The sequence below is a fragment of the Vulpes vulpes genome, chromosome 15 (genome assembly GCF_048418805.1).
Source record: "Vulpes vulpes isolate BD-2025 chromosome 15, VulVul3, whole genome shotgun sequence".
Lineage (NCBI taxonomy): Eukaryota > Metazoa > Chordata > Mammalia > Carnivora > Canidae > Vulpes > Vulpes vulpes.
Genome location: NC_132794.1, coordinates 90,175,396 through 90,199,220, shown reverse-complemented (window position 1 = coordinate 90,199,220; position 23,825 = coordinate 90,175,396). Strand labels below are relative to the sequence as shown.

Below are 23,825 nucleotides of genomic sequence, written 5' to 3'. Positions count from 1 at the left end.
AGTTGGTAAGGCATGTGACTCTTGATCTTGGGGTAATGAGTTCGAGCCCTGTATTAGGTTCCTCACTCAGTGTGGAGTCTGCTTGAGATTCTCTCTGCCTCTCCACTTGTGCTCTCTCTCTCTCTCTAAAATAAATAAATCTTTAAAACATTTCTACTTATTATATATATATACTTATAATATGACTTATTTATTATAGAAAAGTTGCAAAAAATTAAAGTTCTCATATATCCTTCACTCAGCTTCCCCTTACCTTAACATCCTACATAATTATAGAATATTTGTCAAAATCCAAAATTAATATGATAGTAGACATTTGAAAATTTTAGAAGGGACCATTAACATAAAATAAAAGCTAAATAAAAATAATTTCAAACCTTTAAAATAATATCACAAATAATTAGTATTGAAAAATTATTCTTTTTTTTTTAAGATTTTATTTATTTATTTATGAGACACAGAGAGAGAGAGAGAGAGAGAGAGAGGCAGAGACACAGGCAGAGGGAGAAGCAGGCTCCATGCAGGGAACCCAACATGGGACTTGATCCCCGGACTCCAGGATCACGCCCTGGGCTGAAGGCAGCGCTAAACCGCTGAGCTACCCGGGCTGCCCGAAAAATTACTCTTAAAACAAGATTTTAAATACCCAAACTTTAGCTGCCCTGATAGTACTCATCTTTGTTTTGCTAATAGTCTAGGCATAGGAGAGAGTTTCCATCTTGGATTGATGTTGGTTGAAATAAGAATATACCTAAAAGTATCTTTAGATGGGGCCATTAAGGTGCACGTTGCTTCATGTAAGCTCATTTTCTTTTTTAACAATGAAAATATTTTGTGTTCTTGTTCTGATTTTGACCCTGCCATTGAAATCAATATTGTTTTTGCTAATTCAAAATTTAGACAATAAATTTTTTTTTAGACAATAAATTTTTGACAGTATTCATATCTTAAAAATGTTTTATCGAGGTATAATTGATGTGCACCTGAAACTTATGTAATGTATGACATAATGATTCAATATTAATCATTTTTTCTCTATAATCTTTTACAATATTTTTAAAGAATTATAATCTATAGCAAATATTAAACCCTGGAGAACACTGGGCAAACACTTTTGGGTAGTATTCAAATAATGGAACATTATTCACCACTATGTGCAAGATTTAACACTACACAGAATCATTTGTCAGAATTGCCAATTTAAGGACTTATTTTGTTTCTAAAACTTGGGTATTTCTTGAACAGCACTTCAGAAGATTTGTATAAAATGTACTGTACAAATAAGCTCATTAATATTTATTTTATTTGCCAGAGTGACTCACTGTTAGCAGCACACAGGGCCACGAACACAAACACTTATAAACACACTCACAGCATAGCAACAGCTACAAGCAAAACTAACTGATTAGATCCTGATCACTTCTCTCCAGTGTACTCTTATCCTGGTCAACCTTAACCTTTTACTCTGTGTCAGTTCTTGCTTTGACTTGACGTCGGTGAATTCCTTTAAACCAGTAATGTGTCTACATTTATTACCAGGCTTTATTCTCACAGGAGAATTATAGTATTTTCTCTTGTTTTCCACATTTCTTGACTGATTTTTCTTAGGATTCAGAAAGGCATATAAATTTCCTAAGAAATGCTGAGAAGGAATTCCCAGATGGAATCACTACTCAGTCTCAGTTCAGTTACCTGAGATTAATTTCAAGGCTTAAAATTCTGTGGACAACCAGGATATTGGAATCCCAACTGTAATTTTGTAAGAGGGCTGGTCTATTTATGACTCACTCTCAGGAGTCCTTTGGAATCTTAGCTTCTTATAGAAAAAGGTCTCTTTTTAGACTTCTCACCTCGGATACGGTCTGGGTTTTGAGTTTTTGACCACTTCTCCCCAGAGGATCATTGAAACATAAGTTCTGTTTTGGGGGACTGGCAAAATGTCCTAGGGCAGTACCATTTCTGTGGTTTTTTACCTGTCTGGATTCCAGTTTTCCTTTGGTTTTGGCCAGTGCACTACCAACTTCTCAGTGTATTGATAGTTTTAAGATTTTTAAAATATTTTCTCCGACTTTTTTTAAAGATTATGTTTATTTATTCATGAGAGACACACAGAGAGAGGCAGAGACATAGACGAGGGAGAAACAGGCTCCACACAGGGAGCCCGATGCGGGACTTAATCCCAGGACCAGGATCACGCCTTGCATGGAAAGGCAGATGTTCAACTGCTAAGCCACCCAGGCATCCCTTCCTCCAACTTTTTAAACTTTTTTTCTATAAGAGGGTTGGCCCATATAACCCAAACTTCAATTAGTAGAAATAACAAAGGCCCAAAAATTTTAGATAAGCAAGTATTTGGCCCTGAGAATTTGGGGTTTTAAATTTGAAATTAGCACATAGAGTCAGGGTAGGATAGTAGGAGACGTCTCTGATCATAGCGAACTGGGCAATGAAATGCCGTCTTGCAGGCTGCAGGATGGTATTCAGTTCAGCCACTCATTCACCCAGCAAATGTTTGTTGAGCTTTTGCTTTGTGCCAGATGCTGTGCTAACGACAGAGTAAAACACAGGTGTGAGAAAAAACAAAAAAACAAAAAACAAAACACAGGTGTGCTCCCCTCCCTCAAAGAGCTTCTAGTCAAATAAGCTGCTGGTTAATAAGTGAAGGTCCATGTCTGAACACAGTACCTTCAAATCTGATAAAGAGGTTGATTTCTGGAGCAGTGGAAACATTTAGGGTTAATCCACAGACTTTCAGATTACCTGGTATATGCTACATTCATTCATTTATTTATATTTTATTTAAACTCAGGTTAGTTAACATATATGGTAAAATTGGTTTCAGATGTAGAATTTAGTGGTTTATCACTGACCTACAAAAACCCAATGCTCATCACAAGTGAGCTCCTTAATCCCCATCACCCATTCAGCCCATCACCCACCCACCTCCTTTCATCAACTCTCACTTTGTTTTCTGTAGTTAAGAGTCTCTTAGGGTTTGCTTCCCTCTCTCTTTTTCCCCTTTCCCATATGTTCATCTGTTTTGTTTCGTAAATTCCACATGTGAGTGAAATCATATGGTATTTGTCTTTCTCTGACTTACTTCACTTAGCATAATGCCCTCTAGCTCCATCCACGTTGTTGCAAATGATAAGATTTCATTCTTTTTGATGGCTAATATTTCATTGTGTGTGTGTGTGTGTATGTGTGTGTATTAACAGTATGTGTCACTTTTTAGAACCCCTAGGACTATACCCTGTAGCCCTGAGAGAATCTTACTTTAGCATTTGATAGTTCTGTTCTGTCTCTAGGAGAGGCTCACATGCCTCAAAATGACAAGTACATTCATTTCTTTACTCAGCAAATATTTCTTGGGCACATACTACGAGGCAGGCACTGGCTATCCATTGATTAATAAAAATGACACAGTCACAGTATCATTCATATTTGTGTATCTCTGAAACACTAGTGGAGGTCAGAGTGATACTGACCTCTGTATTTAACCACACTGTGTCTTGCTGTCTGTGAATCATAGCTGTAGTTATTCCGGTGTGGGCTAGGACCCCACTGTTCTGAATCAGTGCAGTAGATGGTAAAGTGTAGAGTCAGCCTCTTCCACATCAGGAACCTTGCTCCTCAGCTTCTCTTTCCTTTAAGATAATGTCAGGAGGAATATTAACCAGAGATTCTCAGGATAATTTTAAAAGACTCTTACAAATCAAATCAGAATGTGCTTTTTAGGAACAGAACATTTTCGGCAAGATACTGAGTGAGATCTGAGGCCCCACTACAGAGAGCCATTCAATTAACAAGTTGGAAAATTACTGATATGGAACCAATAACGTCTTTATATTGAAGTGATATATAATACTCTAGACAGATTTTTTAAAATTTGAAAGTTATGGAAGCAATTTGTTATTTTGAAGATTCTTTGGAATGCCTTGGGTATTAAAAATTCATTCTCAAACTAGTAAAAAATAATAGAGTTAAATAGCCAAAACATTTTGTGGTCTTTCAAGACATAAAAGTTTATGTGAAAGAAATAATAATCTTTCTTTCTGGTTCTTCAGTACATAAGAAAAAAGCAAGTATCCTTGTGACATCTGGTTCAGGGTGTTGGCTCAGTAAAAATGAGCTCAGTTACTTGTAATGGATTTTGGTATAAAACAGCAACCAGAGTCAGAAGGCATTAATAATCTATGTTAATTCAGGATGGAAACTAGCTTTTCCTTTTAGGATAGGTGTTTCAACACATGTCAAGAAATGTAGCTTGAAATGGTTAACTTAGAATTAACCTGTGAATCACTAATCTTAACTTTGTAGTATGACTTTGTGAACATTTTCTCACCCTCAGCTCAGGGCAGAGGGCTTGAGAGGCTGGAATAGATCCAGGGATTTTAAGTATTGGTGTCAGATTTCACTGAGGCTTTGCAGGACCCAGTAAAAAGACCTGACTCCCTCTAGCTTGGAACTTCCAAAGGTGAGCACTCCTGCCACCATCACAGTGCCTGAGTGCCCCACCTCCTACCCTTCACTTTAGCAAATGTAGCAAGACCCCAAAGACAAAAAACTCCAGGGCAGTCATTTATTCAAGAACTATTGAGCTCCTGCCATATTTCAGGCAGTGTTCTGGAGTTACAGCAGTGATCTCTGCCCTCATGGTGAGAGACAAACAATATTTTAGTAGAAATATGAGCATGTGTTAGAATGTAAAAGAAGTTATGGAATCAGGGAAGACCTCACTTGAAAAGCGACATTTGAGCAAAGATCTGAATGATTGTAGGGAGGCAGCAAAGCCAATTTTCGGGAGGGGGAATTGTCACCAGCAGATGGAACAGCAGGGGCAAGAGTGCTTGTAGTGGTTGAGGAATAGCAAGGAGGTCAGTTCAGCTAGAGTGAAGGTGTGGGTTTTACAGTTCGTTGTTAGGAATAAGACGAGAAGCCACAGGAAGATTTTGAACAGGGGAGTGGTAAGATCTGACTTACAACGTTACAGAGTCACTCTGGCTGCAGACAGACACAGGGCAGGAGCACAGGGACTAGTTAGGCTACTGCAATGATGCAAGCAAGAGGCCACGCAGCCTGGACCAGGATGGTAGACTGGAGATGATGCAGAGCGTGCAGTACTAGATAGATTTTGAGTTTGAGCCCATAGGACTTGCTGGTGGATTGGGTGTGAGGTATAAGAAAACAAGAAGTTAAGGATACCATGAGGTGGAGCAACTGGAAGGACTGGAGTTGCCAGTAATTTCTCAATTAATAGTGAAGACTGCAGGAGATGCTGGCTGCTGGGGGAGGTGGGATGGGGTGGAAATCAGGAGCTCAGGTTTGGTCATGTTGACGAGCCCATGAGACATCCGGTAGAAAGTGTTGATTAGGCAGTTTGATTAGGGGAGAGTTTAGGGCTGGGGACATACATTAGGGACAACTAAATTTGGCAGCACACAGACATTATTTAGAGCCACAGCATTTAATGAGATTACTTAAAAAATTTTTTTTAAAGAAAGTGTAGGTAGAGAAAGAGAGGTGGCCCAGGCATTGACCCTTGCCATGAGCTGAATGAACTGGAAAGGTAAGCTGGTGACCGTAACTTTTTTTTTTTTTAAGATTTTATTTATTTATACATGAGAGACACAGAGAGGCAAAGACATAGGCAGAGGGAGAAGCAGGCTCTTTGGATCACGACCTGAGCAAAAGGCAGATGCTCAAACACTGAGCCACCCAGGTGCCCCTACCAGTGACCATAATTATAATTAATTGAGCACTTACTACCTGCTAAACAATGTGCTGGGTCTTTGTTTTTTTTTTTTAAGATTTTATTTATTTATTCAGGAGAGACACAGAGAGAAGTAGAAACATAGGCAAAGGGAGAAACAGGCTTCATGCAGAGAGCCCGATGTGGGACTTGATCCCAGGAGTCCAGGATCACACTCTGAGCCAAAGGCAGATGCTCAACCACTGAGCCACCCAGGTGTCCCTGTACTGGGTCTTTCAACACGTTTCTAATCCTCCACATTGTCCACATTTGACAGATGAGAAAGCTGAGGTTTGGCCCAGAGTGTCACAAGTGGTCAGTGGTGGGGCTGGGATTCAAATTCAAGTCAGTGTCATGGTCCAGTCTTTTGAGCTCTGTCACTATGCCATACCACGAGGTCCGTGTGTCTCAACTTAAAAAGGAAGGAGTGGTTGATCTCTGAGAGCTGGTGGTAGGAAGCTGCCCTTGAAAAACTCAAAAATACCAGTACTTATGGAGGAGGGATCCCAAATCACCCTTGCCAACTTCCAAAATAAATTATGCCAGGCATAACATTTTTTAGTACCCTCATCTGTTGAAAACTGTAAGAGTATATATGTATGTGTTGCTACACTTTGGAAAAATATTTAACCTTCCCTCACAGATATACCTCTGACTGCTAGCTTATCAGTTACACAAGTTTCCAAAATGCTCACTTGTTCATGCTAGCAACTTCCCCAAGCTGCTCTCCATTCCAGTTTCCTATTTGGACCCTCACCTAACTCATAACCTATTAAGTTCATCACCAGGTTTAAATTCTGAGACATCTTAAATGCTTCTTGTAGCCCTATCCCATTGAGAGCATTCACATTCTTCGGAGCATATCAGATTGTCCCCAAACACCTCTAATTTTCCTACATTCCTGTCTTTATTGCCTTTTACAGTGCTCCCTGACTCCAGCTTCTGCTTTTCCTTCTCCCAATTGTCTCTCTTCATTGGGGCTTCCTCTCTTCCTCTGAACGTGACTGAGAAAATAAGTTCCGAGGAGAAAGAGTATTATGGGAAGGCCAGAAATTGAGTCATTTTCTGGAAGATGGAAAGCAGATGGTACTACAGAGAGGAGACTTCTATCTGAATATGCTCAGGAGAGGACTGCTCTACAAGGGAGCACAGGTCTGAGGGAGACCTGTGGCAGACTCAGAGGTGGGGCAGTAGGAGGGGGTCCTGGAGCAAATTTGGTGTGATGAGTTGGGGAAGAGCTAGGCCACTGAGCCCTCAGGTCACTGTGCTGATTGGGGGCGAGGGTGGAGAGGTGCGGGCAGCAGTGATCGATTACCCTCCAGGTGAAGTATGAGGAGGAGCGCTGGGGCGGGTCCTCAAAGGGTGATCATGTAGGGGTGCCTGGCCAGCTCAGCTCAGTTGGTAGAGCATGCAACTCTTGGTCTTGGGGTGGTGAGCTTGAGCCCCATGTTAGGGGTAGAGTTTTCTGAAGAAAAGGAATAGGGATGCCTGGGTGACTCAGGGGTTGAGCATCTGCCTTCCACCCGGAGCATGATCTTGGGTTCCTGGGATCGAGTCCCATGTCGGGCTCCCTGCAGTGAGCCTGCTTGTCCTTCTGCCTCTGTCTCTGCCTCTGTCTCTCTGTCTCTCATGAATAAATAAATAAAATCTTGAAAAAAAGAAAGAAGAAAAGAAAGGTGGCATTTTAAAAAAAAAATCATTTAATGAGTACCCAAAGTCCTGGGGGATTGCCAGATACTTGATGATTTCAGAGTGTCTGAAAAGGAATCCTAAGGGGATCTTGGCTCAGTGCTACATCCCCAAAGCCATAGCAAGTTCCATGATCTTTCACTGATTTCCGTACTTGTAGGATTTGAGATATACTGGTAAACTATTCTTGTATGAGATGTACAGGTGGCAGAGCAAAAGTGTTTCAAATTCTAGGTAGTGGGAATTTCTCAATAATACTTTTTATAATTAATCATGTTCCAGAGAAATGTCATGTCTTCTGTGCTTAAGATGAAAACATGACAAAACAGGCTTAGAAAGCCTCAGTAATTTCCCCAATTATGCAACTGGTGAGTGGCAAAGTCCAGATTCACACCCAGGGCTCGCAGAGCTGCACTCTTAACCTCTAAGCTATCCTGCCCTCTATCTGGCTGGCATCTAGCACATGCCCAATAAATGCTGCAAGCATTCGCTCATCAAACATGTCTGTACCTGCTGGGTACCCCATGTGCAGAGCTGTGTTGAAGACTGGGACATAAATTAGACATGGTTCTTCCCTGCAAGGAGCATTCAGTGTAATAAGTGGAGATAAACAAGTATAATAAAGTAACATGGGTGAGATGAGAGATTTGCTTGGGGCTCTGGAAAATAATAAGAACCATAGGAATCAGAGAATGTCACTGTGGTACCAGTGACATCGGAAGCATCGGGCACCTGACCAGAGGGGTGGTCTGCACAGTTACAGAGATATCCACAAAAGTGTAGGGAGGCACATGTTCTTGCTGGTTCTTTTCCTGTCTCATCCCTCTTCCTTTACCTTTCCTGCACCACCTCCCTTTATGTCTCCTTCCAAATTTTGCTGCCCAGCTTCCCTTCCAGCATTGTGTCCTACAGCATATCTGCTACTGGGAGTAGAGGGGGGATATGGCTGGTCACTACAGCTGATTGCCCACCCTCTGGTGATAAACAGAAAATGTGGGGGGTGGAGGGGAGAAGTGCTACTTTAGGGCCTTGTGAAGAGCCACTGGGATGTTACTGTTGTGTCCCATGACAGGGAGAGCCACAGACAGGGATACCCTTTGAAGGGTTGAATTTTGCCAATAATACCAGGATTGAGAAAAGTAGAAAAGTTGTCTTCCTCTTTCCCTCAGGCCACACGTCTTTGTACAGAGATTTATCACATGAAAAAAGCTCCTGGTTCTCAGCTTCTGATTAGTTCTAGGTCATAGCAATAAGGAGGTGAAGCTGAGGCAGCTTGCATCTTTATGCGAACAATGTCTTTAACCCCCTGAAGACAATAGGACTTAGGAAGGGTGGAGTGGAATGGGGTGGGAGTGAGGAATCTCTACTATAACCCACTATGCACTCTCTTATTCAAAGATCAATTCTTTTAGCTTCACCTAACCTCTTCCAGTGGGTCATTTTATAACCAGTATCCTTCGTACCTGTAATTTATCCTCTTTTATCTCTTCTCTCTGTTGATGTACTAGGTGTGTTTCTTATTTATCCTGCTAGCTTTATCAAAGATATGAAGTTGCTGAAGGGAACTTTGTTTTCTATAACATGTTGTTAGGGAAAGCTTAACCTTTACTTTCTACATTTAAAAGTGTGCCCAGTTTATTTTATGTGCCAGTCTAGGCACATACTGTGGTTGAGTGGCTGGAGACAAGCCTGTGGCCATAGAGGGTGGAGGGACACGTGGGCAGGGGACTGGAGACATAGAGGGAATGGTGGGGGGCAGGGGGGTGGCTGTGTGAGAACATACTTGCCTCAGAAGTAGCCTGCTTCTGACTTAGGCCGTGACAGAGTTTGTTTGTATGCTTAGTTTGAGAGAAATTAAAGTGTTACTACATTTTTTGAGATACCCTCTGTTTTGTGTCATAAAGTCAAACAGAACCGAGTTTGGGTTGTGGCCCTACCTTGTGCCAGCTTATGTGACCAAGTTATTCAAACTCCAAGACTCTTTATCTACAGTAAAGTAAGGATAATACTGAAGATTAAAAAAAAAAAAAAAAAAAAGGTATCAACTTGCTAGCCCTCATCATGATCATAGCACATCTTCGCACTGAAAACCCAGAAGCTGCCAGGGCAGCTGCTGCTTCAGCTGTGGATTTGGAAGGTGAGAGGGCACAGAACAAACAGAAACCTTTGTGTGAAAATCAGAAGATTTGACAATCCAGAGGTTGATTTGATAACTATTAGTAGAGAATCCAGGGCAGCCTGGGTGGCTCAGCAGTTTAGCGCTGCCTTCAGCCTGTAGGTGATCCTGGAGACCTGGGATCAAGTCCCGTGTTGGGCTCCCTGCATGGAGCCTGCTTTTCCCTCTGCCCGTGTCTCTGTCTCTCTTTCTCTCTGTGTCTCTCATGAATAAATAAATAAAATAAAAAATAAATTTAAAAAAGAGAATCCAAAAGCACATTAGGTAGTTGAAAAAAGGAAAAAGAGAACAGATCCCTTGGGATTTGCCCCAATCTACTCCTCCAGCCTTATCTCCTATTACTTTTTTTACTCATTCTATCTTTCAAACTGTTCCCCATTTCCTACTTTTCCATATGTAGAAAGTCTGTAGAGATTCTGCTTATGCTTTGAAGGCACTGTTCAAATGCTACCACTTCCGTGAAACCTCCAGTTGCTCTGCCAGGGACTCTGCTTTGTTGTCATTGCCATTTGTGTTTGTTATAGAACTTGTCACATTTGATTTTTCTTTATAGAGGGTTTATTTAAAAAAATTTTTATTTATTTATTCATGAAAGATACAGAGAAAGTGAGGCAGAGACATAGGCAGAGGGAGAAGCAGGCTTCCTGCAAGGAGCCCAATGTGGGACTCAATCCTGGGACCCCAGGATCACACACTGAGCTGATGAAGGCAGACACTCAACCACTGAGCCATCCAGGTGTCCCTCCTTTATAGTGTTGCTCCTGCATTGCAGGAGGCAGAGACAAACTTGTCCACTTTTTTCTCTCTTCCACAATACCTCACCTATAATAGGTGCCCATCTAATGTTTGTTGATTCAAGTAGGTATCTTTATATGTACCTGCTTTCTAATCTTATTCCCCAGTTCCTAAATATGCTGGATGAAAGAGAGATTTAGGAAATGGTCTTCATGCTTCTCTGGCATGGCAAGTATCAAGGAAAGTGTGAAAGCATACATAACTACATTCTTCTAGGGGACAGTTTTAAAATTACCCATATACTAGATCAGAGTAAAAAGGAATTCCTTTTTCTTCCTCCACTGGGATGTCCCCATGTGTCTGCCTGTGGGAGTTGAAACCATTTGTGGTTTGAGTGCACACCAGCTGGTAACCTGACTGCCGTAGAATCAAACTATTAAAGGAGGGGGAGTTCTGGCTCTCACTGAGGGAAGGGAGTCCCACAGAGTTTCAGATGTTCCAACGATTAGAAAGCTGAACTTAGGGGACGGGGAATGTCCACACGTTTCATGTGTTGAGCTGCACACACGGAAACATTCTTTATACTGCTGGTGGTTCTTTATACCACTGGTTGATTACTGAAATATCTCAAGAGACAGATGAGTTCTACTACCTTAACCTGGGCTTTGAAAGGGGCTGGTCTTGCTCACTGTGCTTTTTGTACAAAACCTTTGGAACCGCAGAATACTTCTGCCTTCAGCACAGAAAGCAGCCAAGCCAGTTTGACCAGCTTGAGGGAAACCATGAACAGAGCTGCCAACTCCAATCACATGAACACTAGTTACTAATTATCCCCTGGCCTCTGTGGGGAAAGCGAGCAGCTCACTGATTGGATGCTGAGGTGGAAATAACTCCACATCTCTCTGTGCCCCGGCCAGAGGAGCAAGGAGAGCGTCTTGGGCACTTTGGGAGACATTTTCAGGAGGACGGACACCGCCTTAGGCCAAGGTGCACCTGTCCACATTTCAGCCCCACCCAGGCCCATGGAAGAAGGAAGTAAAACTCATGTCTTTAAGCACACAGAACATGTGTGAAACCTACAGAGTTAGAGAGGAAAGAGAAGCGGAGAAGAAAGGGCACTGGGCCTCCAGCTGGGAGTATGAAGATTGTGGGAGTCTGCAGAAGAGGGACCTCACCATGCTGGATGGACTTTACCTAGAAGGCAGCTTGGATTCCAGAGATTGGAGCTCGGGCCAGAGTCGGGGGCAGAATCGGCCCTACAGGAAAAGACATTGTGGCTACTGGGCTTTTGAGCAGAGTGAACCAAGCTACTCGGACCATGAGGAAGCAGAAGAAAATGGAGAGGACTATATGGACTATGGAAGTGCGGCTCGAGGTTGTGTTGGTTACAAGAACTCAGAAAATGTGGATTATTGGAATCCAAGCCCAGGGACTGAGGATAATCAGCACACAGGCAGCCCAGAAAGCCAGAGAGCTGGAAGGAATGGGGAAATGAAAGGCCACACAGAGGGTCGGGGTCTGCATTATGATCCTGAGGATTCTAAAGAAACTGGATGGTGCACTCACCACAGTGGTTTGGATGATTCTGTGGGGAATTGTGGTCAACCTGAAAAGTGGCACACGGACCACAGGAATTTTAATTATAACCTTGAGGATTGTAAAAAAGCTAATTTTTATTGTAGAAACCGCAACAATTTATGTCAGGTTCCTGAGAATTATACTAATGGTCGGTTGGTGGACTTCCCAGATTTGAATGGTGTCAGTGAAGGTAAAGAATTTGTCAAATACTATGAAAGGGACAGAAAAGTTTGTCAAAATGATAAAATCTGTCCTAAAGCAAAGACTGTTCCCCTGGATCAGAGTGACTTTGTTGCAGAAAATAAAGGCTATGATACTCTATTTACAAACTGTGAGTCTAAATTTCAGAATTACAGAGGAACAGATTCTGTTCATTACATGAAGAATTTGGAGGATAATGGCTTTGACCGAACAGGAATGATGGCACTTGGGAGCAGAGGGATCTTCCCGGATAGTTTGTGGGATCAGTGGACAGGAGGGGAGCCGGGAGAACATTGTTGTGGCATTCCCCAGGGCCCTTCAGTAGGGAAGAATACTTACCATTTAGGGGAAGAGAGAAAAGGAAATGGCCTGGAGACTTGGAAAAGGAATAGTCGTTTCCGCCGCACAGCACCCAGCAGCCTGAGACGCTCCGAATTTGTGCAAAACAGGAAGAAAACTCAAGGTATGAACTCAACTAGCCTTTTAAGAAGGATAAAACATGAAAATAGTAAAAGGGGTGGTTATACCAGGTACTAGGAACACTCATGCACTGAACCTTAGAGATTTAATCCCTTTGGGAGGCACTTCACAGAGCAAGAACATATATAGTGCTATAAATATGCACTGTGGCCTCCAGAATAAGACCATGTTCTCATGGGAACTTTCTTTACCATTTTTGGTTTTGCCAGGTATCTCTAATCCCAAGTATCTTTTCATTCTTACTGTAATATTTTTTGTTCGTTGTATGGGGATGGCTAGTTCATTATCAAGGCACCAAGACAAAGTTCATTTTCTCTCAATCACTTTAGACATTAGGGAAAAGATTTAACTTGTTTTGTATGGTGTTCATGTCTCTGACATTCAGGAATCTTAAGTAAATAATAAGCACTACAACTCTTCTGGAAACCAGAAGATTAGATTCTTCATGATGCTTTGTTCCTGCACAATGATGCTTTGTATATTCAAATTACTTCATCTCATTTAGCCTTAACCAAGTTATCTGTAACATGAGTGTTAGTTGAGAGTCTTTTATAATATAAAGATTATTTCTTTCTTGCCATTTTGTCTTCTCCAGTTCTCTGAAACGAACTATGTTTATTGCATTTTATTTTGTTGTTGTTTTTTAGAATTACTGGACTTAATGTTAAACCTTTTTTTTTTTTTTTTTTTTAATGTATGTGCTCTTCTCCTGCCAAGCCAACTTTCTGGTTTGAACCAATTTGGGGGAGTGTAGCTAATGAAAAGAGGATAAAGGTTAGAGTCAGAAAATGTGAAATCCATCTCACACCTTCCTCCTAAGTAGAAAGTCTCTCGTCTCAATCTTCAGAATAGGTTCCCTATTGGTGGGGGCATGACAAGTCCCTGATATGATCCCAGAACTGCCAGTGGTTTATCCTGTGGTTTTCCAACCCAGGCTTGACCAAACCAGAATTTCCAGGGCATTGTTTTGGATAAGTCAGGCTCTCCACTTGCATTGACAAAGATAAAAATGAAACCAAACGCAGTCTTATTAGGTGGGAGGCGGAGGTATTTAGCAGCTAGCCATTTTTTTCTAGGTGCATTTTTGCCTAGAGATGATAGGGATTGAATGACCTCTAAATTCCTTCTAGCTCAAAAACCACAAGGCACACAAGTGATTCTGATTCCTTATATTGGTTTTTGTATTGCTCCCATTCCGTTTCCCTACACCTGTTCCTTAGATGAACTTTGTTTCCTGTCTTTAGTTCCTTATTGTATTAAGCTCCTAAGTGTAATCAAAGTGTGTTTACTCTGTCTTAACTAGAGTCAAGCCCTTCTCTCCGGAGTGGTGCAATTTGCCCTATGATCTCTCTAACACCAGCTCAGTCCCACCTTCTGTCATGTCCAGTTTTAGAACTCTCTCTTTTTTTAGCCAAGCACTTAAGTTTTGATGGTGTATTCACATTTAGCTCAGTTGACACCCCTTTTTTGTACCTCTAGGATCCTCTTTGACCTGTAACCAAATCTCGGGCCACCTTCAAACCCTTTTGCTTTCTAACATTCTCTGCTGGCTGTCTTTGAGCACACGCACCACTGCCCATCCTGAATGTTGCAGTTACAACGTGTAATTACAGAAGGAAACAAGTGTCGGAATCTGTGTTCTGCCCTGCATTCACATCTTAGCCCCGTCATTTACTAATAGTGTAACTTTAGGTGAATTACCTAACCTCTTGGAGCTCTGGATTCCTTATTTATAAAATGAAGATAATAATACCTGTGTCAGTGAGATAGCATAAGTAAAACACCCAATACACATCTGGAACGTAGTATAGGTGCTCATAAATTATGATTTATCTCCTGTTGGCCCACCTCCCTTCCCCCTTATCACTTGCTTCACCAGCCTGTCACTGCATGGTCCCCTTTCTCCTGAGATCCAGTCTGAGCCCCGTCTTCGTCGAACATCAGCCCTCAGACCCCGTGTCTGCAGGTGTGATTGTCCACAGGGAGCACCTCATCCTTCCCTCCTCTCTTCCCCCCACTCCCCAACTCTCTTTGAGAAATAGAGCTCTACTTAATGGCTGCTCCCAGCTTCTACCAGGATATGTCCTTTCCCTCACCTGCCTTATCTGTCATTTTCCTAGGGAGGCCTGTCTTAGATGTTGGTAGGGCAGGTCTGTTATGGTTTGCCCTTGGTCCAAGGGTGCGGCCCCTTATCCTGGGAGGTGGGGAGCCTGGAGGCTCTTTTGAGGTTTCAGTTGAAAACCACAGTATTTATTGAACCTCATAACTTGGAGCAACTCAAATTCTAGAAAGTGTCTTCTCAGCCCCAGACAGTTGTATCTGCCAGGCTCTTCTGCCTCCAGCTGTTACTGCTTTCTGCTGGTTTCCTGGAGTCTCATCACCTGAATGCATAGTTCAAGGATTTGAGGGGAATTTCTGCACAGGTTTTGGGCTGCTGTCTCTGTGGCTCCCTTTTTTCCAGGATTTCTCTCAAAATATCTACACACTTCACAACCATAGATGTGAGCCTTTGACTCTTCAGCCCAAGAAGATTGCCAGTTGTTGACTTTCCATTTTTGCTTAATTTCCCCCACATTCTGGATTGTGGGAAAATGACTTCAGGGGTTAAGAATTGAGTAAATAGGGCAGCAAGGGTGGCTCAGCGGTGGCACCGCCTTGGGCCCAGGGCCTGATCCTGGAGACCCGGGATGGAGTCCCACGTCAGGGTCCCTGCATGGAACCTGCTTCTCCCTCTGCCTGTGTTTCTGCCTCTGTGTGTGTCTCTCATGAATAAGTAAATAAAATCTTTAAAAATAAATTTATGAAAAAAAAAAGAATTGAGTAAATATGGATCTTACCTAGCTTGTTTCCCTTGAGTCCTATCCCCTCTAGCTTCGGCCTGCTTATGGTTGTTCTCCAATGCCTTCACATAGTTACTTTAAAAAATGCCTTATCCAGATTTGCTAATAATTTATCAATACGGTGGTTGGTCCAATGTAAATTGCTCTCCCACTGCTAGACCAAAAGTCAGGCACGAAGATTTTACACTTGCTAATAACATATAAGCAGTTGTGATGGGGAAAGGACCTGGTGCTTCAGATTCCATGGTAACTGAGTTATGTGATATTAGGATATCTAAATGAAGAGCTCTTACAGAGAGAAATAGGACGCTGGGATTCAGGTGAGACTCAAGGCTTGGAGATTCAAGGTCAGAGGGCTGTGGATCCCCTATCACTATACAGCATAAGTTCAGTGTTTTATAGATTGGGTCTTCAGGTCTATTCAGTGGGTTACAACTAGCATTTTTGAAAAATAAAAGTGCATAGAACTTCATAGCATAGCTGATGTGGTAGGAGTATGCATGTATAAAGTATGGGGGCCACAGAAAAGAAAAGGTTTGAAAAACACTTAAATCTGATCCACCGTTTTGTTTTTTTTTTTAAGATTTTATTTATTTATTCATGAGAGACACAAAGAGAGAGGCAGAGACACAGGCAGAGGGAAAAGCAGGCTCCTCGCAGGGAGTCCGATGTGGGACTCGATCCGGGTCTCCAGGATCACGCCCTGGACAGAAGGCAGACACTCAGCCAGCCGTTGAGCCACTCAGGTTGCCTGATCCACTGTTTTTGTAACCAGAGAGATGGAGCTCAGAGAAATTGAAATGTGTGTCTAAAACCAATCCTTGGATCAGGAGTTGAATCAAGGTCTCCTGATGCCCAGACCAGTGCTTTCATAAGAGCTGGAGTCAGAAGCACAACTATGAGTTCCTTCTACATAAATGAACTTAGAAAAGCAGAAAAGTGTTGTGTTAGGGATGTCAGAGGATGGGGGACCTCAGATGGAGGCGGACGTGGCTGTGTTACACACAGCAGAGGTATGGGAGGCTTGTGGACCAAGGAAAGACCTTGCATTTGGCGGCTGGGGTGAGGAAGAGGAGCAACCAAGCTACAGAGCACATTATAAGGAGTTTAGGAGGGAAGTGGTGATGAAGATATAGAAGCAGTTTTTTTTTCAAAGATTTAATTTATTTATTCATGAGACACACACACACACACACACACACAGAGAGAGAGAGAGAGAGAGGCAGAGACACAGGCAGAGAGAAGTAGGCTCCATGCAGGGAGCCCGACGTGGGACTCGATCCTGGGTCTCTAGGATCGTGCCCTGGGCCAAAGGTGGTGCTAAACCACGGAGCCACCCGGGCTGCCTGATATAGAAGCAGTTGCTCGAAAGTTTGGGCAGTAAATGCAGTGGAACAACAGAATCCAGGAAAATCTTGTTTTGTTTTCTCCCAAGATGAGAGAAACCAGCATGGATGTGAAGGCACTTTTGCCAGTGTTACACAGATAGCTCAGTTTTTAGGACTCTGTTGGTCAAGGTTTCTTTTCATTGCAAGTATGTGAACATGATCTCTTTGTAGCAACAGACTGTATTCACACTATTGGAGTAAAATGTCTGCCAGTCATTCCAAGACGGTAGCTTTTCATCCTGGCTGATTTCATACACTGATTACAAGCCATGAGTGTGGCAGATGCCAAGAGGCCTCTGCCACTCTGGAGACAAGGGGCATGCCCATAGCAAGTAACCGGGCAGTAACAAATGACCAGCTAGACAGCCCGTGGAGTTTCTGTCTAAGCAACACTAGTAGTGGTGCCAGCACCATGTTAATTTACGCATTTAACAGTTCTCAGAGCACCTTGTGTAGCTTCCTCTCATTTCATCCTGTTACAATAACAGGATGATCCACTCATCCATTTTTATCTAACAGAGTGGTATTGAGTACCAAACACTATCGCATTCTAGTTAGACCTAGATTACCTCAAGATCCTGAGGAGGGTTGGGGCTACTGCTCCCAATACCAGTGGGCTGAAACCAGGTGTCCTTGGGACCAGCTGTTCCCCTTCTTTCTCTCTTTCGTTCAGGGACCATCTTTCTCTTGGTGTTTTTTGCTCTTCCCTGAACTTCTGCTTGGTCTCCTTTTACTGCAGACCCACACTGGTCATTTACTCGTAGTTTACTCCCTCTTCACTTTAGATTACACATAACCATACTCGTCCCACCACCGCCTTGAGGCATTGTTACAGCTTCAATTTCTATTCCTGTCTGATCTGCCTGATATCATAACTCAGATTCCCAGAAGAGTGAGTATAAGTGACTCAACCTGTGTTTTTCAGTTAGTCATTGTCCTATAAACGATTTATTGATTAGGTACAAATCCATGGTCAAAATGATAGAGATGAAGTCCAGGATGGGGGTCACCTGGTTTAAATGACAGCTACAGGACACCGATGGTGCTGATTTGGGATGTATTGGGTTCTGGAGGTGGCAGGCATTCTGAGGCTTGGCCCAGACCAACTGGGCTGGAGATGTCTTTGGCTGTCACAGTGTTAGGGTGCAGGGGACTACTTGCATTTAGAAGGACCAGGAACACTAAATGTTTTCAGTGTGTAGACCCATCCTACACAATGAGGAATTGTCCTGCCCAAAATGCCAGTTGTGTCTCTATTGAGACATTGGAGAAGATGGGTAAGACTTGGGCCTGCCTTTAGGAACTTACGGTTTCCAACAGAAAACAGCATAGAAACAGATAATTAAACACAATTTTTTAAGTCCTTTATAGGGAGGGAACTATTAGATCCCATCCCCCACTTGGCCCTACTACCTTGTGTAAAATATTTAATTTCTCTATGCCACAGTTTCTTCGTCAGTAAAACCAGATGACAGTATTATGAGGATTAAATGAGTTTATAGATATCGAAGTACCTAGGATAGTGCAGGAGAGCCTGGTGCATAAAGTAATGCTAAATAAACATGAGCTCCCACCATCATTTCACCAGCACAGAGATCCCACATCACCCTTGAATACAGTTCAACAGGATGTAGTAACCAGTACTTGTATTTAGCACTATAACAAGCATCAGGGGGTATCCAAAGAAGGATGCCTGCCCCACTCTCAACACACACGAGTTTAGAGATCAGTTGAAGAGGTAGAGAGTGTAAAAACATGAATAACATAATAATACACAAGTGTGTAGTCTAGACAGTGAGTGCTATGGACAGCCAGAAGTGGGGAAGCTCAGTCCTTACTTGAGTTATGGGAAAAGACTTTAGGGTGTTTGAACTTGAGCTAAAGCTGAAGAGAGTGAGTGGGGGTTGACTTGGGCAGAGAAAAGCAGGGGGGGAACATTCCTTTGGGAAAACATTATGAGCGAGTGTTCATACTTGTGGTGACAAAGAGGAACACAGCGTGGGGAGCATGGGAGTACCGAAATCTTAGAAACTAGATGGCGGTTTGGACCAGAGCTTGAGAAAAAAGGTAAGCGAGGCCTACGTGCGGTGAGTCACCCTCTCAGAAACTATGGGAAGATGTCTTCCCCGAGGCAAGTAGTGACTGAGGAGAAGAGCAGGTGTCTAAGAAGTGAGCCACAATGTGGGGGCAGGTGGAGGAGGGATAGGGCGAGATCATTGCAGAAATCAGGAGAAAACCAGAGAATTTAAAGTAAGAGAGAATGGCCAATGCTTTGAAGTGCCCTAGGGAGATCAAGGATAATGCCACCCGATTTGTCGAGGAGGTTATTGGTTGACTGAAAAGACAATATTGCTGGAACAGTGATGATTCAGAATTACTTGCAAAGGACTTATATGGGGGATGAGATCATAGGAGGAGGGCATGAAGACCACTCTTTCAAGACCTTTCACAAAAAGAATCAAAGACCCCTGATTGTAGCTTAGAGGGCACAGAGTTGGACAAACTTTCCTGTGCTTATTTTTTAAAACCAGGGTGTTGTTGCTTGTTGGAGGATAGATGGGTAGGCAGAAGGTAAAGGAGAAGAAAAGGGTAAATGTGTGGAGGCCAAAGGAAATATCTGTAGGGCCATATTTCCCCAAGGGTTGGGAGATGATTGAAGCTTGAAAAGAAATAAGGCCCTCCTGAGGTTGGAGTGACCCAGTCTGGCAGACTCCCACCTAACCCGGAGACCTTGCCCTGGCACCGGGAGTTGTATTCTCAAGCCAGGTTGGTGGTTTTCTCCACAAGCAATTACCTGAATTGTTTTTGTATGTTTCTTCAACAATTTAGGAATACTGGCCTGGGAAGATTGCAGGTCTCTGTAACAGCAAGAAATATCAAGGAAAGGCAAGATATTGAGCGTGGATAGGAAGAGGTACTCTTTTTTTTTTAAGATTTTATTTATTTATTCATGAGAGACACAGAGAGAGAAGCAGACACACAGGCAGAGCGAGAAGCAGGCTCCATGCAGGGAGCCCAATGCGGGACTCAATCCCGGGACTCCAGGATCACACCCTGGGCCAAAGGCAGGTACTCAACCACTGAGCCACCTAGTCATCCCTTTTTTTAAAGGCATTTATTTATTAATTAATTTATTTATTCATTCATTTTTAATTTTTTTTTAAAAAGATTTTGTTTATTCATGAGACATACAGAGAGAGAGAGGCAGAAACACAGGCAGAGGGAGAAGCAGGCTCCATGCAGGGAGCCTGACGTGGGACTCGATTCCGGGTCTCCAGGATCAGGCCCTGGGCTGAAGGTGGCACTAAACCACTGAGCCACGTGGGCTGCCCTTAAGAATTGTATTTATTTACTCATGAGAGACACACGGAGAGAGGCAGAGACATAGGCAGAGGGAGATGCAGGCTCCCTGCAAGGAGCCCAATGTGGGACTTGACCCTGAACCCCGGGATCATGCCCTGAGCCAAAGGCAGATGCTCAACCACTGAGCCACCCAAGCATCCCGGAAGAGGTACTCTTATGGAGCATCGTCTTTCATTTGGATCAGAGGATGTTAGAGGGTACAGTGGGAGGAAGGGTGAATCAAAGGAGCTAACTTGCAAAACCATGGCAGGTCTTAAATGGGATGTCAAAGTGGGAACTCAGAACCTTGACATACCCACAGAGTGAGTGCCCCAGAGTTTTCCAATTTGATATTTCCTGAGAAACCATGAAGTGCCCACATTGGGCATGACCATCAGGTTGTCAAGCCACGGTGGTGGGAGAGTACCTGCACACAGTGATTTCTGGTGGGAAGGTACACGTTTGTATACACAGTGGACCTCATTCCACTCTATCAAGAAACCCCTTTCTTAAAAAAAAAAAAAAAAAAAAAACCCTTTCTTCTAATAGTAAATTGAGAGGAGATAGATGGAATATATTACCTTTTATTGAATCTAAACATCATCTGTTCTAAGACCTTGAATAAGTTTAGGTACCATTAAAAAGAAAACTTCTAACTAAATGTTAACATGCTATTACTTGGAAAACACATCTTGCTTTTAGAGATGTTAAAATGTGAAAAAAATGCGCATCTTGGCATCTACTGAAATGCGGAGATGCTTCTACTTAGCGGTGACTCACAGCAATACTTAGCAAATATGGTTGAATTCCTCTAGCTCTTTCCTCGGTGATTTGGAGATAGGGAATTCGATTTTCTTGCTCTCCAGTCTCTGCCCTGCTTAGAGGAAAATTGAAACCTGATTTATCCTCAGTGTCCTATGTCCTAAATTTTAACTAAAATTTTCATCAAAGTTAGGATAGTTCCTGATTTTTAAAGATCTTTGGGTAGTCTTTTATCCCAACTGTAGCAGAGTAATGCTTAAGGCACTTTAAATTATAATAATTGTTGCCATTTATTAAGTGCCAGTTGCTAAATCCTATGGATTAGGTGTACATTAGGTATGCACAAAAGTCCAGTAGCATCTAAGTTTTGTGATGCTGGTAAAGATAATGTTTCCAGAACCTAATAACTTGACATAGGCTCAGTCAATGTGTGTTGTCAAATGAAATATTCTATTTTGGGACACAGCATATGACATCAAAAGATAAGTACCCTAGGGTTTTATTTTTTTATTTTTTATTTTTTTTAAGATTTTATTTATTCATGAGAGACACAGAGAGAAAGAGAGAGAGAGAGGCAGAGACACAGGCAGAGGGAGAAGCAGGCTCCATGCAGGGAGTCTGATGTGGGACTCGATCCCAGGACTCCAGGATCACGCCCTGCCGAAGACAGGCGATAAACCACTGAGACACCCAGGGATCCCCACCCTAGGGTTTTAATACGTGTTCTGTTCCAAGTTGAGATAGCTCCACTCTACTCCTAGTTTTCTGATATTTATTATAATAAATGGATGTTGGATTTTTTTCAGATACAGTTTTTTTCTCTATCAGTTGACCTGGTTATATTATTTTTCTTCTTTTGCCTGTTGATGTGGTGAATTACATTATTTGATTTTCAAAAGTTGAACCGGCATCAGACACCTAGAATAAGTGTGACTTGGCTGTGTTAAAAACAACAACAACAAAAAGACAAAATAGTACATATTTTTTTGTATTGCTGCTTGAGAAGAGAAATTTAGGGAAAAGACCAAACCAGAGACTAGAGAGGCCTTCATCTGGCTGGGCTTAAAGGGCAATAGGTGAGCAGAAAGGCAGAGAGACAAGCTGGGCTTGTCATGTTCAATGATGAAGAAGAGAACAAATACTGGAAGTACACTGAGCTAGCGCTGTACTCAGGGCTCGCTGAGAGGAAGTGGCTAACTGCCTAGGTGAGTCCAAAGAGGCTTTACATACCAAGTGACACTCCTTGTGGGACTAGTTAGAAGTTGATGTGGTTACTCCAAACTGAGGAGTAAGTAAAGTAACAGAGTGGGAAGTCATGTAAGATTTTAGATCTTGGAAGTGACCAACGGGCCCAACCCCTTTGTTATAGATACATGGGAACAATAGCCCAGACAGGTCACACAGGTAGGAGGGGAGGCAGGACTAGATTCCAAGGGTTTTTTTGAGTGCTTTATTCACTATACCCGCTGCCCTCTGAAGATCTTGGAAGCAGCTCCACTTACAGCCCAGAAATGGAAGCCAGGGGAGATATAGGGTATAGAGACTTGGGGTGACTGCTGGATGCCTCAATCTTGTTTAAACCAACGTGGCACTTACGATTGGGGTCCCAGGAAAAACCTGATTTATATTTCCCTTGTATTGAGGTTTTATTTTTTTCCCCATGTTTCAGCTAGAAAATTAGATAATAGTATATAATGACACCCTAAGATACCCTAAGTTTAATGAGGTTTTACCATCAAAATATCAGATCACACTAGGAAAGAATCTTTGAGAGATTGGGTTCATTCAAATAAATATAACCAAAGCCCTTAATGCTTAATTTGTTTCTATTTTACATTATTCTTTTGTTGCATAAGTTTATGTTTTGCCTGTTCAACTAGATTCATTAAGTCAAATGAGAAAAATTTAAATGCCATCCAGTTTAATCCTACTGCATTTGCTCTTCCTGAACACAGGCCAGATGACATGGCTTTCTTGATGAGACTAAAGAAAGCTTTTGAGGGCATTTTAACTTTTCTACTTGCCCCATGGCCTAACACTCTGCTCAGTAGCTCTCTATTAAATATTCATTCAGTTTTATAGTTAGAACTTGAACAGGATTATAATTCAGATGAATTGATTTGTGGGGTATACAGTGATAAAAGATACATAGAATATTATGAAGGCAAGTGGAAGGAATCAAAGTAAACTACCTCACAGAAACTGAAGAAAGTTTAATTTTATAGAGTAGCACAGAGTAGTAGCCAGAGGGGCACGGACATGAGCAAATTTTGAAACATCACTATAGTATCATTATTAAAATTGAAAATATAAAGCCAGAAATGGCCACATGCATATGGAGAAGACATAATCCACAACAGGCCTTGACCCTTCACAGAAAGCACTGGCCTTGGACGCTGGTTTTGAATATGCAGCTTTCTCAGCCCTGTGGTCAGAGGTCACAGGTCACAGGCCAGCCATGTCATTGTTTTGTGCCCATTTCCTCATTTGTAAAATGAGAGTAGTAATAACTTCCCTCAAGAGACTTGGTAAATATAGCATCAGATGTGTGTGTGTTAGGAAAATAAAGCTTTTCATATAGAGTTTTTTGGCTGACTGTAATAAAAATCTGCTTACTCAAACTGATCATTTATTCCTAGAGAACTATTTGATGAAAACTGTCTTTGCCCTCTTGATAATTTCACTTCTGCTACCTAAAGATTAGATAACAATAATAATGTCCCACCAATAGCACGCCCCTTTAGGATTTCTGTGTCTTTGGTGAGGGTTCAAAAATGGTGTTTGAGTTGGTGCTAGAATTAAACTGACCATCCTGGCAGTATAAGAAATTGCAGACTCTAGTACTTTGAGCCCTTGACTCATTTGATTTTCTGAAGGCCCAG

The 23,825-nt window shown here is 42.3% G+C and overlaps 1 protein-coding gene across 5 annotated transcripts in view; it reads left to right on the top strand.

The window, feature by feature from the left end:
- The window catches only part of DNMBP (dynamin binding protein), a 107,702-nt gene that overhangs the window by 51,821 nt on the left and 32,056 nt on the right, over positions 1–23,825 (top strand). Inside the window, exon 1 of one of the 5 annotated variants that reach the window (XM_072739758.1) lies at positions 11,164–12,594. The exons of the other annotated variants lie outside the window; for them this stretch is intronic. Within the exon in view, the coding sequence (XP_072595859.1) occupies positions 11,397–12,594 (1,198 nt within the window). The 5' untranslated portion in view covers positions 11,164–11,396. Of the gene's footprint in view, positions 1–11,163; positions 12,595–23,825 lie in introns of those variants that run through there. 5 annotated transcript variants of the gene reach the window in all.